The sequence below is a fragment of the Amblyomma maculatum genome, chromosome 1 (assembly GCF_055883805.1).
Source record: "Amblyomma maculatum isolate TAMU_Amacu chromosome 1, ASM5588380v1, whole genome shotgun sequence".
Taxonomy (NCBI): domain Eukaryota; kingdom Metazoa; phylum Arthropoda; class Arachnida; order Ixodida; family Ixodidae; genus Amblyomma; species Amblyomma maculatum.
In genome coordinates, this window is record NC_139344.1 from 235,417,142 (window position 1) to 235,433,109 (window position 15,968).

The following is a 15,968-nucleotide window of genomic DNA, read 5'->3' on the forward strand; positions in this document are numbered from 1 at the left end:
ATGTGCATTTCTTTTCTTTTTCTTTTTTTTTTTTTTGTTGTTGAAGGCTTCTGTGCATCCGTAAAAGTTTTAGTGAGCACATTTGGCTTTATAGAAATGCTCGAATGTTTGAGAAACATATTCCCTGCACCTAATTGTTACCCTAAATATTACATAATACACCTAGATTATTGTACTTTACTGGTAGCCTATTATAATCATTATAATCCCTTTTCATCCAAGTGCTGTCTTCCGAGCAAACTCGTCGTTTCGGACAAGGGGAGTAAAACAGCTTTATGCGGGCTTAAATATCAGTGTTTAGTTCGGGAATAAATACATTTTTATTGTCGCATGATAAGATGACCTCCATTTCTTTCGAAATAGTTTTATATCCGGCATCTGTTTTGGAAGCAACCCTAATATTTTACTTCGCATAATATTTAGTCACTGCTAAATAATTAGTGATAAAGAAATTTTCAGCCTGTAAAATTGCTTCCCAGAACATGACAGTGCCCATGCGCAGTTTATAACGATGTCTTCGCAGCGAGTGAATCGTTCAGTTCAGTTCAGGCGTTCAGTCGTGTCCGACTCTTCGTGACCCTATGGACCATGTCACGCCATGCTTTCCGGTCTCTCACTATCTTCTTAACATCACATAGCTTCATCTGCAATGCCTCGAGAATGCCATCTAACCATCGCGTTCGCTGCCTACCCCTTCTCCGGCGACCCTCAACCTTTCCCAACATCAAATCTTTCTCCAGCGACTCCTCTCTTCTCATCAGATGACCAAAGTAGCTGAGCTTTAACTTTAGAATTTGACCCTCCAATGAGCAGTCAGGGTTTATGGTCGACAATATCGACTGATTTGATCTTCTGGCAGTCCAAAAAACTCTTAAGAGTCTTCGCCAGCACCACAATTCAAACGCGTCAATTCTTCGGCGGTCAGCCTTTTTCACAGTCCAACTCTCGCATCCATACATCACAACTGGAAAGACCATAGCACGGGTTATACGGATCTTGGTTGGCAGACTAATGTCTCTGCTCTTTACTAGGCGGTCAAGGCTAACCATTGCTCTCTTTCCCAGAAGCAGGCGTCTCCTAATTTCATGGCTGCAGTCTCCTTCCGAGGTAATCTTGGCGCCCAAGAACAGAAAATCTGTCACAGCTTCCACTTCTTGTCCATTGATGCTCCAGGACTTGATAGGGCAAGACGCCATGATCTTCGTCTTTTTAATATTCAGTTTAAGCCCAAACTTCTCACTCTCTTCTTGTACGCGCATCAGAAGTCTCTTGAGTTCCACTTCACTTTCTGCCATTAAAGTGGTATCATCCGCATATCTAAGGTTGTTGATACGTTTTCCAGCAATCTTCACTCCAGCTGAAGACTCGTCCAGACCGGCCTTCCTCATGATGCACTCTGCATATAGGTTAAATAGGCAGGGCGACAGTATGCAGCCTTGCCTCACCCCTTTCTCAGTCGGAAACCAGTCAGTAAGACCATGCCCAGTTCTGACTGTGGCCTCTTGCCCTTCATAAAGGTTCCTGAGGAGACAGATGAGGTGAATTGGAACTCCCATCTCTTGGAGAGCTTGCCACAATCTGCTGTGATCTACGCAGTCAAACGCTTTCGCATAATCAATAAAGCAGAAGTAAATGGGTTTCTGGAACTCTTTTGCTTTTTCCATGATCCAGCGAAGGTTGGCAATCTGGTCTCTAGTTCCTCTGCCCTTGCGAAACCCAGCTTGCACATCCGGAAGCTCCCGATCCACATACTGCTGCAGCCTACCTTGCAGGATTTTTAACATCACCTTGCTAGCATGCGAAATAAGCGCGATCGTGCGGTAGTTGGAACAATCTTTGGCAATCGTAGCTTGCACTTTAACGTTACTGAAAATTAATCGCTGATTATCGTAAATTCTGTCAAGTGTGTAAAAGTTCTCTCACACGGTGAAATTTATTGGCATTGCAAAACAAAATAATTACACTACTAATTTACCGTTATACATTAACATCACACACATCAGAAATCCCTTATACTTTCCTCGGTTTCAAGAAATCATTTACAGTTAGTGGCGCATGCATTAATACACTATCACATTCTATGACAGTGGCCGCAAAAAGCATCTCGGCAAATTCAATCCACTCAGCACTGTACACGCGAACAATCAGCTTTCCTGTGCGGCGAGGTTTCCTGTATAGTGTCGGCGTGATCTCATTTTTGGGGCATACTTGTGCGTGGTTGTCTGGGCCAGAGTTGATGTGCACTCAGTCTAAAGCAACTCGCCATGCAGTGCGCTGCCAATGCTACATTTAACCTTCTTAGTCCTCGAGTCAAGTACGATATAATGAACCAGGCTTTCTCGATTCAATCTAATGTATTGCAGGTATCAGCGTGGGCTTGACACTAAATTCGCCGGTCTCACTCGCATGAGACACGAGCAAACTGTTTAAAAGCCGATAAGAAAAACAAAGCTGTCATTAGGCAGGCCCAAGCATTAGGCGCGTGAGCACGGTACAGCGCAAAAAACGCGCAAAGTAAATCTGGAAGTCTGGTGGTTGCGTGCTTTGTTTTCCTAAAATGCGCTCTTCTTCTGCTGCATTGGCGAAATCTTTGGATCTCTTTCTGCAATATTGCAGAAATACTGCAGAAGACGCGTTTTCATCGCCAACAAACCCGCCGTAAACTCGGAAGCAGACCTACGCAGCGTGCGTTTCTGCGAACGCCGCCGGCTGCCGATCCACACTACCGGAGTGACGGTGGCGCCACCTCTAGGTCGATCTCGCGGCGAATAGTGGCGGGCGTTGCTTCCAGAATTTTTTCTTTCTTTTTCAGATTTTTTTTTTTCTTCGCAGAGCGTGTCTCGCGTTATGGCGGCAGCGCCTGTTTCTTTGGTGGGGGTGGTTGTGGTGGTGGTGGTGATGACGCTGTGCAGTGAGCCGGGGCTGCGCGATCGTCTCGTGTTCCCAATTTTGGCTGCTAGAGAATCCAGCCAGCCCACATGTGCCACGGTCGCCATACTGATTGAAAGAAGACGCAGACAAGATGACATTAAATATAAGTATCTTTATTACAATGACCTCAAGAACGGCACTGACTCCTAGAATGCGCATGCATGGCTGTCGCGGAATGAGTCAGGGCGACTGCAATGAAAACACGCATCTGTATTTACATTCGCTGCATGCATGCCATGTGTTCAACTTATTGTAACTGCATTGGCAGTCGTGGCAAGCGACGCAGTTTGAAGTGAAGCATTTACATTCGCTGCATGCATGCCATGTGTTCAACTTATTGTAACTGCATTGGCAGTCGTGGCAAGCGACGCAGTTTGAAGTGAAGCACACCGCTTGTAATCAAACAGCCGCACTGTCACCTTAGTGCGGTTTCGGTTAGGCCTACGTGAGGCACAAGGAAATGGCACAATGCATAAAGCCTCGCAATGCGAATCTGCTGCGTGCTTAATATAAAGTGCTAATGAGCTCAGTCAACGCTCGCTACTGTTGTAAGCAACAGGGTATGTAGATGGACGTGGCGATCTAATGAAAGTAGGTCCACAGGCTGAGCTCCTGTCCAGCTAAATAATGATAATGGAGTACATGTGTTGTTGCGATGAAATATGAACTGTATGAAATATATCGTTGACATTTGTTTGATTATACTCATAAGTATCAGTTTTTGTGAACTGCACCAGTGATGTTCGCATTTAGAATTGTCATGGTGATACAATGGTTTCATAAATGCGAAGCATTAATAATTACAATATTTTGAACTTGCGTCTGATGATGCTAATGTTCTTTTTTTGTTCTGCAAATTCAGGTAACCAGAAAACATTGATCATACAGGTCATGATGTGAAGCAAAAAGATGACGGATTATAATGAGTTTGCTTTTGCATTTAAAACGGTGAACTTTGCAGCCTTTCCTCTTCTGTGGCATTTTATACAAACGAATACTTGTCAAATTAGTATGAGAAACGCAGTAATAGCCACAGCATGGCACCGCCAAAATGTCTTGAGCGGCTATGGCGAAGCATGACGTGCGCTGTAAAAATGCGTGCGAGGCAGGTGACAAAACTGGGACGTTACATGAACACCGCCAACTTAAACTAGCGGGCTGATCTATTTAAAAGTATATGTGAACGCGTCAGTCCCATATCGCACACATTTATACAATCCTTCCTTCTTTGCGTAGAATGACTACTGTAGCTGGCCCCAATAGATGTCTCGCTAGCGCTGGAGTTGTGCCTCAGTGATATAGGAACAGTAAGGACGGAAGAAGCAGCAACCCCTGCCCTGACGTCCCAGCGTTCGACACCGTTGAAGAAAAATGTGATGGCACGCCGTGAACGGGACGGAGCTCAGGAGCATTCACTAGGTCGCTTTTCCCGAGTCCCGCGGACTCAGATTGACGTGGTGCGGTCGGCGACCACCTCTTTGTTCGCGAGCTTTGCCATGGCCGTGATCTGGGCCTTGTCCAAATCCTCGCTGGTGATGGGCGGCGCCTGGAACACGTTCTCGTACACCACGGCGGCGATCACGCCTCCGAGGATGGGACCCAGCCAGAAGACCTACGTGACAAGTGCGGAGGACCATTTTTATCACATGAACAGCTGTAAGGACGACAAGGTGATATAGCACATCAATCCGTAATGAAGCCAGAATCCAGGGAGCTCTGCGCATTGGAGTCTGCAGGACCCTTATAGAGCGGGTTTCCGTGTTACAAGGTACATAGCAATATGGCTAACACAAGCACGCTGTAACTCTCATCCCTGGGTACGGACTAGAGTCGAGAAGAGACTTCCAGATCGATGTGAAACGGTACTCTGGTATGTTATGACACTTTGACCATGTGTTGTCAGCCTATAGGTTACGCCAAACCCCAGGAGGCAAAATATAGTCCTAGGTCCTCCATTATACGTATAGTCTCTCATATTCCTTACTAGCATCTTCGAGTCGTTTACATGCCAATACCGGAAACATAAGAGAGAGCATTCCGCCCCTCGAAACCCTGATAAAAACCTATTTACTATAGACCTTCAGAACTGAAAAAGGCAACAGTATGACGCCTCCTGATCCTTCCCCGCTTTGAACCCGCATGTGAGTCTGGAGGCTTTCGGTCACAACGAACTACGACGATAACGACGCCCTCTGCTCGGAAATGGCTGAGCCAATGTTTGTAGCACAGGCGCGGTAGCATATGCTGTCAAACGTCTAGTGCACTTCCTAATTTGGTCTCGGTGGAGTTCAAGGCTATATAGGGAGCTTGCATGAAGCGATGCATGCTGGGTAATCCGCCATGATGTTGTCGTTGGCAGCAGACGACGCAGCACGGCACTGCCACACAACCTCGTCTACATAGTCGCGTAGTGCGCGCAGACGATGCTGGCGCGATCGGACAGGCCGAATTCTGGTTCTTCACTATTCCAACAATACGTCTGCATGAGGGCGAGAAGGCAAGTGATTCCTCTAGCGACGCCGACGCGAATGGCTCGCACGAGCCACACGTGAGATCGACGCCAGTGCAGGCAAGTATCAAACTACATACTTGCTAGAACTAGAATTATGAATGCCGGCGATGTCGACGAGAGGCCAGGTCCAGACGCATAGTGCAGTCAGTCGTTGTCGCGTAGCTAGAACAGGTCCGCGTTGCACTGCAATTGCATTTCTTCATAGTGCGCCCGATTTTTCGGGCACAGCGTAGACGCGTACGTTCCTCAGGAATCTGTTAACAACTGCACGCACGTAAGAGCAGCGCACGAAAAGCCGTGTATTTGCTCGGTGGACCGTAGAAAATACAAGGAACTTGCTCAATTTCTCACTGACTGTGCTGCCCGCCGTCTGCTGCCAGCGACATCATCATGGCGGATTACCCGGCATGCATCGCTTCATGTAAGCTCCCTATAGCATATATGCTTTTCGCTTTTGGTGTATATACAAAATGTCCCTGCCCTTGCCCACAGCTGCAGAGTGACATTCACTTATAAAGTCCTGAATCGGTTTGTGACACGAAAGCTGTAAGTCAAATGCTGGTGCATGAAGTCGGTAAGTATGCTGTTCTGGATAAGGACGTTTTGACTATGCGGGCGCATGTCTCGAGGTACAACTGCACTTGTCATTACCAAGGCCGCACTATGTTCGCACGCACGTCTATGGTGCATGAGGGAACATATATGTACGCGAAAGGTACAAGGCAGGTACCAGGAAGGGAGGCTTGAACTTTAATTGCAAATTTTCATATTTCCCTCTACTTTATCGATGTGACCGCTGGGACAGACCGTCGTCTGCATTTTCGAGCTTGCACCCACTTCTTCCTTTTCAGCCAATCAGGCATGGACACCGATAATTCTGCAGCAGAATGCTGATCTCATTGAAAAAATGTTGTTGCAACACTCTACTCTAATTTATTTTACGTGTAGCCATATGAAATGGTTGCATTGTTGCTTGCAATAAGAGAAGAATCGCTTGCCGGCCTAGCAAACATTGTACGCGCAAAGAAACGTTCGGCCATCATCGCAATCGTACGGCCAGACGCGCAATCGTCTGGGCGTATACTTCGTTCATAGCTTAGGGTATTTCCAATTCATTCGTATTTAAGTTATATATTCCTTCTTCCATATTTAGCATCCCGCCAGGGACTTCCCGAGCTGAGCTTTTGCTGGCAAACCGGACTCGTCACTTGCTTTCGACAGCTTTTTCCTCCGCGCTGACGACGTGTATGTGCCCACACTTTCAATGGCTGATTCTTCTTTTTTTTTTTTTTTTTTTTCAGAAAACATGAAGAATTTCAGCAAGCTCACAGACGGTACAGCGCTTTTTCGTGGCAATTGTAAATGAACTAATAAGAATGCAGCCTAATAACGAAATTTATAGAATTATCGACAGTGTGACGTCGATAATACAACGTCAACAACGCATGCTCCCTCTTCCTACAGCGCTGAATCAACTTATAGCACTTGTTTCTCTCTCTCTCTCTCTATCTAAGGATTCCGCACACCTTCGCTAATTTTGTCTTCTTGTTATATGCGTCCGGTGAACTAGAATGACAGGCACTATACTCTGGTGACGCCAAGGTCCACGAATCGTGGGACGATCCACGTGACAACCAACGCATTCAGGATCATGCTCCAAATATTTACGGCATCGAAGCCTGTAAACATGACTATAAGAACAGCAAAAAATTACGGGATTTTGCCTTTTCCGAGACGAAACCTGCTTCCCTTTCTGTGAAGTTTCCTCTTTGCGTCTGTCTGGACTCTCCACAAATTTCCACCAAAACGAGTGGCAAAGCCTCGGCCTCAGGTAGACACAGGGAACTAATTCGTATTGAGTGTCGAAGCTGCGAATCCAGAATGGCAACGAGCCTAAATCAAAGGCGTTTTCCTGTCCTTTTGTGGGGCTCAAAGTGAGAATAATTTTAACATTACCAGCGAATCAAAGGCCGGCGGCGTCGCCTAACTGTGTTCTGCGTGTCGAGAAATTTGATGTCCGCATACGCGCCGCCTGGAATTCGCACTGGTGCGCAATGACCTGCTTCGTAGCTAATCGACTTGCATGAGTATCAGCACAGATTCGCTATTATTCTGGTAGCGGCGTCGATAGGATTGAGTCCTGCGTCAAATTTCTGTGCAAACGCCCCATCGCGCTACTGAAAAGAAAACGCCACACAGAGCAGACGTACGTCCTTTGGAGACACTTGAAAGGCTTTGTGTACTCCGCAGAAAGTGACGTTTATGGCACCGTTGTGTGAAGTGTGAAGTCATATTATACAGCTTAAGTCGCTATAACTGCGAAAAGACTACGCGCATTGCCTTATGGAAGACAGCACACATTAGTGCAGCAGTGCAGAAGGAGCGGCTTTATATACTGCTGCCTGGTCCCATTAATCTCGAACCACTGCGCAAAATTCTTAATTAAGGCGCACCATTAACATTATCGCATTCCGCGCCGATGGCTCGCAGCGTAAACTCACTCAAGGTCTGTAACCAGAGCCCAGAATCGCATACATTGCGCGCTCTGTAGATTATGAAGCTTGAACGCTGGGGTTGATTGTGATGTTAATGGCACTCTGAGCTACGCTTTCCCAGAAGAAACGTCTTCTAATGGGGCCGCGCTGATATACAGACGATCGCGTTGCAGTGTGGGTCCAAGGGGTCGAAATGACAGGCAAGCTGAACGCTCAAAATGACGCTGTTAGGGATCGAATCATTTGGTCCTGACCGGTCGAATTGATCATAAGGAACGTCCGCATTTTTACTTACCCAGTGATCGTCGAACATTCCAGACATCACCGCCGGACCGAAAGACCGCGCCACGTTCATGCCAGCCCCTGTGTACCGGACCTGGAAGACAGAGAGATGAAAATTGTGACCGCCACTACTGTGCACACGGCGCATGCGCATATCTTCGCGTTCTATGACAGCTGGGCGATAGCGCGATTGATGGTCCGCGAAGTGATAGGCATGCTGGACTGGAACCCACTGCGGCGCGCACGGCACTATGCGAAGACCACGCTCACCCAGCGCTATCTGCAGAATTCCGAACAGCGAAACCAAATTGCAAGCGTGCTGTGCAGTTAGAACTCTCACTCTTCGGGCAGATCTGCGTAGCACCGGATTTTTTTCGCATGATATTCATCAACACTATATTATGGCGGTCACACGACCATGAATGTATAGAATCGGCAATCCGGCGCAGCTCTCCGAAATCCGCGAAGGAGGAAGATATTCGTCACAGTACACGCAATGCCTCGCTGGCACAAGCCTGCTAGAATCAACGCTGAAATTCAGCTGAACGTCAGAGCAGCCGGACGAACAGGCGGAGATTTCCTTCCAAAGCGATGCAGCGAGTTTGTAATTCGCTTTCTCATCAACTGGTCGCGAAATTTGATGGGAATCGTAGCCTACGAAGCAAGGCTGGTTGTTAAGTGAGAGTGTTTAAATATTATTTGGCAATCACAGAGAGAGAGAGAGAGAGAGAGAGAGAGAGAGAGAGAGAGAGAGAGAGAGAGATAAAGGCAGGGAAGTTAACCGGCCAGTAGGCTACCCTACACGTGGGGAGGGGAACAAAGGGAGAAAAAGGAAAGAAAGAGCGCGAAGGGAAGGAGTCTATAACATGTCTAGAGACCTATAGTGAAAGGGGGTAAAGAGCGTGACGTTAAAGTCTTGAACTCAACCCCGAGTCCTTTAAAAACGTAAGTAGCACCTTCACTGATTTTCTTTGTGATGAAGGAAACATCCAAGGGCCCAGAATCTTTTCTTCAGTAAGAGCGCGAGAGTCTAAGCGACGGAGTGTAGCAGCTGCAGGAAAGCACGCTCGCGCTCATACTGAGGACAGTCACAAAGTATGTGCGCAATAGTTTCAACAAACCCACATATAATGATCTGCAATGAAACAGCTTTATAGACGCAGAAAGAAAAAAAATCTTGAGTAAAATTTAAAGATTCCAAAGGCTCAGTTTTGTTTAACTTAGTTTAAGGGGTTTAACTTCCTAATGCGACTTAGAGAGGCGCTGTGGTTGAGGACTCAAGAAAGTTTCGACCGCCTGGGGCTCTTTAACATGCAACGACATCAACCTCGCCTTTATCGGAACGTAGCCGCCGTGTGAACTGCTAACTTTGTACTGGTTCTTTCTATATGTTATTGATGACGAAAAAAAGCAGCCAAGTAGGTTCAACAATCGTTTTTATACAATCACGAAATTGGAAGACTGTAGAGAAAGGCTGCACTTCTGCCCGCCGTTAGGACAAAAACAGTAAGAGCTTGCAGATAAGTACATAGACGGAATATGCGTATATATATGTATCTAAGCGGATGAGCCGTTTATGGACGACGGCAGTCTCTGCGCCAGCATTCATTTAGCATGCATCCCGTGAAAGGTAGCAATCAACATAACCTGCAGAGAAATCCAGAGCTTGGTTAATTCGGCTGCAAAACAATTATTGGCACAAATTCTTGCCACAAAGATTGAATTTGTTTAGCCTATATGTATGCGCGTGTCTGTGGGATCGAAATGATGAAGATGATGGTTCCGATGAACCAGCTAATTGGGTAAATAAGCCGCCCGCCTATGACGTGTTTGCGACAACTCCATGTAAAAAGGTACCTTTTCATCGGTGAAAGGTCTCGTTAGCGACAAAATAAAAAAGGAGATGGAGGAAGAGGAGAGAAGTCGAGTAGAAACCCAGAACTAATAACCCGTGAAAGGCTGAATAACAGCAATTTATTAGCAATGTCGTTACTCGTATCCATAAAGTAACGAGGAGGCAATCAAGAGCGAACAATAGAATTCTAAGGTAAACGCACGGCATACCGTGTGTGGGCGGCTGTTTCGTCCCAGCCTGGCATTCTTACGAACGGAAGCGCAGTTGATGGCGACGTCCATGGCGGTGGCCGCAGCTCGCCGAGTGTGTACGCGTCTAATGCGTGCGCGTACCGGTACACGGCCACGAAGCAGACCTCAATAACTGCCACAAGGACAGCACCGAAGGCAACATCGGAGGAGCTGCAGAACCGAGCGGTGCAGTCACGGGAACGATTCGTTTCATCGTGGCAGCTCTGCCAAGGTTACCGCGCCAGAGTGCACGGACGAAGGTCGAGGTCAGCGCGCCGCCGTCGCCGCCGCCGCCGCGTTCATGCCTACCGTCTTGGAAGTTGCACACACCCTGTACTTTGCGATTAACAACGCGAATGCGGATGTCGGGAACATCGCAACGGAGTAAACGACGATGCATTGGCTCAGTTAAGGACGGGTCCCTGGGGCGCATATATTCTCCGACCGCCCACGAATGGTACTCGATAACCCCTTCGTGGGAGGTTTGTTTCTCTCCGGGCCTTTTCCAGCGGAAACAAACGGAACCTTTCCGCGTGCAGTAAACGTGGAAACGCAGATTTTGAAAACACCTGCTTATAGTTATACTTCTTAGAGCGACTTCAGATGAGTACCTTGATTCTGGTTAAAAGGCGTCGCCATTGTTGATAGTATAGTAGCCAAAACCATACTGTACGCCTTGCCCGAAAGGAAGGCAGTTGTGGGAGGATATACAAGATCTAGGGTGCACTATGCATACAGATCCTACCTGTCCGACACGAATTGGGAACAGTGTTAGCGTCGATACATCCCCCGACCTCACACTATTTAGGCGCGCCCTCAGTCCACAGTGGAGCAATACACACCTGAACTACGGTAGCGACCACTACATAATCGCGCTTAAACTCGGAGATGGCCCCGGGCCCAAGCGTCGTGCAAAACCGGCGATAGTGGAACGGGATAAATTCCGGGACAACAGGACACGCGAAAATAAAAGCAAAATAACCGACCTCGACACGTGGGTTGCACAACTAAAGTTTGACGTCCGGGTAGCGACTAAATATCTCGATGGAGTGTAACGCCCTGGATTTATTGTATAGTCGTCTTCTCCACATGTGGGAGGCAAAGGAATGAATGGAACGGAGACTTCAGGGCTGGGGTGGAATCGTAACCTAAGGCGCAAGACAGCTCGGCATAATAAGGCCATTGAAGACTACGCTTTCAAGCTATGCGAGAAAAACTGGGGGGATCGATGCGAACACATGGAGAATAGCATGCCAAAGACCTGGGGACTTATTCGTCACCTCCTGGACCCAGCGAGCTCGAAAGCTCAAGCAGGCACTAGCCTCATGAAAATTAGACACTCCTGTCCAGGAGATGATGAGAAGTTCTTTCAAAAGTTACAAGACTTATACGTTGGCTATACAAGCACGAGACCCCTTCCAGATTACTAAGGGGACGCCAATGATGAACTTGATGTCCCTATTAGCAGAGCAGAAGTGAGAACAGAGATTCTTCTGCTTAGAACCAACACGGCGCCGGGCCCAGATGGTATCACTAGATGACGAATCCGTAGACGCACTAACTCAGCTTATGCAGGAGTGCTGGGAAAAAGAGGAAATACCTCAGCAATGGAAAACGGCTGACATTATTCTCACAGCCAAGCCTGGTAAACCGCTTCAGATAGACAATTTACGGCCAATATCTCTAACATCATGCTTGGGAAAGCTACTGGAGCATGTCATTCTAACCAGGCTCACCAAGTACATCGACAGACACGACCTTTTCCCGCGGGAAATGATAGGCTTCCGCTCTCATCTCTCGACACAAGACCTCATGATCCAATTGGAGCATGACATTATCCGGTCCAAGAGTAAAGATGCTAAGGTCATCCTTGGGCTCGATCTAAAGAAGGCATTTGATAATATCTCGCACCAGGGAGTCATGGACGGCGTGTCGACATTGAATGTAGGGGCAAAAACATATACGTGTGTCAAAAACGCTTTAAGTGGACGTAGTGCGCGCTTTAAATTCCGCGATAGCACATCATCACTCTTTCCTCTGGGCAGTAGGGTACCCCCCAGGGCTCGGTACTCTCGCCTCTTCTCTTCAACGTAGCAATGGCGAAATTACCACAACAACTACGCCGTTACCCTTATCTAAATTTTAGTATTTATGCTGACGACATTACACTATGGATCAGCCGGGGCAGCGATACCGAAATTGAACGCAAGCTACAAGAGGCGGTGGACACGACCGTGAAGTTTGCAGCAGAACGTGGGCTTGCATGCTCGCCGGAAAAATCAGAGCTCTTTATTTACAATCCACGGTACCTGCGGAACGAGCGCAAAGTGGATATGCAGATTTCGGTACAAGGACAACAAGTGCCCCGGGTATCGCAGATCCTTATAGTAGGTCTCTCTCTCCAAGATAATGGCTATAACGGAGAAATTATTAAGAGGGTTGAGCAGCATGTATCACAAATAGTCAGCCTAATCCGCCGAGTTTCGAGCAAAGGCAGAGGACTTAAGGGAAAGAATCTTGTGCGCATAATCCAGGCATTTATCATCAGTCGAATCAGCTATTCTACGCCATACTTACCCCTTAAGGCAGCAGAACAAGAGAAATCAGACACAAGTAATAAAAGAGCCCTTGGTCTCCCGCGCTGTACTTCCACCGCTAGCCTCCTGCGACTGGGCATCCATAACACTTGGAATGAGATCGCGGAGGCGGTGCACACTTCACAGGTAGAGCGGCTCCGCTTAACTGCCACAGGCAGATCCATACTAGAAAAACTGGGATCGGCACTTGCGGAGGCGCCCAGCCAAAATCTTAAATAGACATGGCTATACGGGACAGGCTATGGATACCTCCGCTGAAAAAGAAAAAAGAAAAAAAAAAAAAAACATTCATCCCGAACACCATAAGGAGCGTATGGAAAAGAGAGCTCAAATGCTCAGTAGGAAACTTAGCCGCCTGCCGCCGGAGGAAGTACCCTTTGTAGATGCTGCCGGTGGTACAAGCCCCTTGATGGTTGCAGCGGTAACGAGCGGGTCGGGTAGACCGATCACCGCGGTCACCCTGAAAACTAGATCTCCGGAGATAGCTGAGGAAGTGGCTGTAGCTCTAGCCTGCGCACAGTCGAAGGTGTCTTTCGTGGTCTGCGACAGCAAAACTTCCACACGAAATTGCAGTCGTGGGCTGATTGCCCCCCAGGCGAATCGAATATTACTCCAATATCCAACAGTCGTGGTCTGATTGCCCCCCAGGCGAATCGAATATTACTCCAATATCCAATCTCGCGAACTGTACAACTGATTCGGACTCCGGCGCACACTGGCGTTCCCGGCAACGAATCCGCCTATGTCATGGCTCGAGGGCTGTCTCTACCACCGAGCCGGCGGCAGGGATGGGGGGCTTGGAGCGGGGAGCGTAGAGTGTGCTGGGAGCGTAGAGTGTGCTAAATCTTACACCGAAATTCTACAGCACTATCGACTGAGTAGGCAGGTGGCTGCTCCGCCAGCCGCTACCCTAAATTGCAGGCAGGCCGTCGCCTTCATACTGGGACATTTCCACACCCGCTCCTAGTGAGCCACATGCTCCCAGGAGAATGATCAGAATACCGTATAAACTGTGACTCGAGAGAACCATCGAACGCATCATCTGGAACCTTCCCTTTTCTCCCAGGAGGGGCCTAAATCTGACGCCGCAACTCTGGGAGACCATGCTGCGCAGCTCGGACCCTGGGCTCCAGTTAGCCGCCATCCAGCTGGCCTGTGACGCCGCCGGCCAACATCTGCCGACCTGCATCTGAGGCGGGGCTCCGCCATCTATCAAACGACGGAGGGCCGGAGCTCCTTCATCCGCTAGTTTAAATAAAAAGTTCTACTCTCTCTCTCTCTCTCTCTCTCTCTCTCTCTCTCTCTCTCTCTCTCTCTCTCTCTCTCTCTCTCTCTCTCTCTCTCTCTCTCTCTCTCGCGCGCGCGCGCGCGCGCGCGCGCGTTCATCCACTTGCTACAGTGAAAATATTTCATAGTAGAAATCCTAGCTGCATACCAGGGCTTCGGGAAGCTGTTGCAATAACGCGAAGAAAATATATAGCTGACTGATTCAGATTTAGAGACTGAAGTAGCGTTTGCAGCCCGTCCGTTGATGTCTTAAACAAATGTCATCCAGATTGCGCCGTGGGTAACCATGCGGCCAAAGTGGGCTGATCCTTGTTGTATGTGCTTGGAGCGAGCGTTCTGAAAGTGGGCGGAATGGGGCAATATACATTCCACTCGATAACCTCGAAGTCCGGGATTTCCTTTTTATGTACGTACGCGTCCTCTCTGAGGTGCGCTCTTGTCAGTTAGCACATAGTTACGATAGGGCTGTTCGCCGAACTGGCAGCCTTTTGCACTTCAGCGTGTAGATATTCGCAACGAAGATTAATCGGGGACCCATTAAGAGGAAATAAAAACGAAGGTTGTGGGATGCGTATACGCCATCGGCTGCCGCCCACTGTTGTGTGGCGACACGAACGATTCACTCGAATTCTCTTCGCGCTGTATGTATCGGGCCCTATATGTAGGCTAGCATCGCCCACAGCAGGACAGTTGGCGCGGGACCAGGCGAGGCTAACAAGCGGAAAGCGATGCTCGGGATCGCGTGTCACCCCGAACCGATCGCCTTCTGGACGCTGCCACCGAAGCAGCGACAGCCCCAAGGCAGCACAGAGATTCATGAGTAGCGAAACGTCGTAACCGTATTGCGTAAACGCAATTATAACCTCCGCATTATGCTTTATTTTGCGAACACGGCTGGTTGCGTCGTTGGCACCTGATTTCTGGGAATAGCTCGCGGACGTGCGCTTGTTTTGCCGGGGTGGTTGTTTTTATGCATGTGCGCGCATGGTCCATGCCAGGCACGGTCGAGCAACATGGGGGATTCGTGGCAAACAAACATCGTACGAACAAGCGTTTTATGATGTGTACGCCCGAGAAGTTGGCAACGAAGACGCCAATGCGCCAAAAAGGCGTGTTTATGTTCGCACCCTCAGTTGCCAGCGTTCGTCGCAAGACGCGGCGAATTATTCGTTTTTTAAAAGGAATTTTGAAGCGAGAGCTTCGCTATCCCACCTCGGGCCAAGGTCAGCGACGGCTTACGCTTTACCTTCAATGAGCCAGAGGACAAAGTGTGGCTATAAGCATTGCTTACTATAAGCAAAAACTATTCCACGCCGGGCTCGTGAGAAACAGATCGTAATTCTTCTCGTCTAACGTGAGGACGATAGTAGCGATGATAATGGCAATGCAGTTAGTTACGATGATGATGATGATGATGATGATGATGATGGTGGTGGTGGTGGTGGTGGTGGTGGTGGTGGTGGTGGTGGTGGTGGTGGTGGTGGTGGTGGTGGTGGTGGTGGTGGTGGTAATAGGCACGGTTAAACCACATCAGTTCTTTTTTCTGTTCCTTTCCCCAATTAGGAGCGTGCATTTCCCGAAGTGTTTGTGCTCAGACTGCAATCGTGTGTTTCTGTAGTCTTGTTTTCATTGACAAAGGCGGCGCGTTGACGTGAATCGAGGATATTTATCGAAAGGACCTGCCGAGAGTGCCTGTGAAGCGTTAACCATTAAGGAAAATAACGGTTCATTTAAACTAGGTGCTCAAGTACTATGGCTGGATAGGGGCTATAGCTTGTA

The 15,968-nt window shown here is 48.3% G+C and overlaps 1 protein-coding gene across 1 annotated transcript in view; it reads right to left on the minus strand.

Moving 5' to 3' along the window:
* Positions 1 to 3,023: 3,023 nt before the first annotated feature.
* Positions 3,024 to 15,968, minus strand: part of LOC146205933 (aquaporin AQPAe.a-like) — a 31,158-nt gene continuing 18,213 nt past the window's right edge. The window contains exons 2-3 of the mRNA XM_084590594.1: positions 8,234 to 8,314; positions 3,024 to 4,543 (exon numbers count right to left, since the gene is read on the minus strand). Coding sequence (XP_084446720.1) covers positions 4,376 to 4,543; positions 8,234 to 8,314 — 249 coding nt within the window. The 3' untranslated portion in view covers positions 3,024 to 4,375. The remainder of the gene's footprint in view (positions 4,544 to 8,233; positions 8,315 to 15,968) is intronic.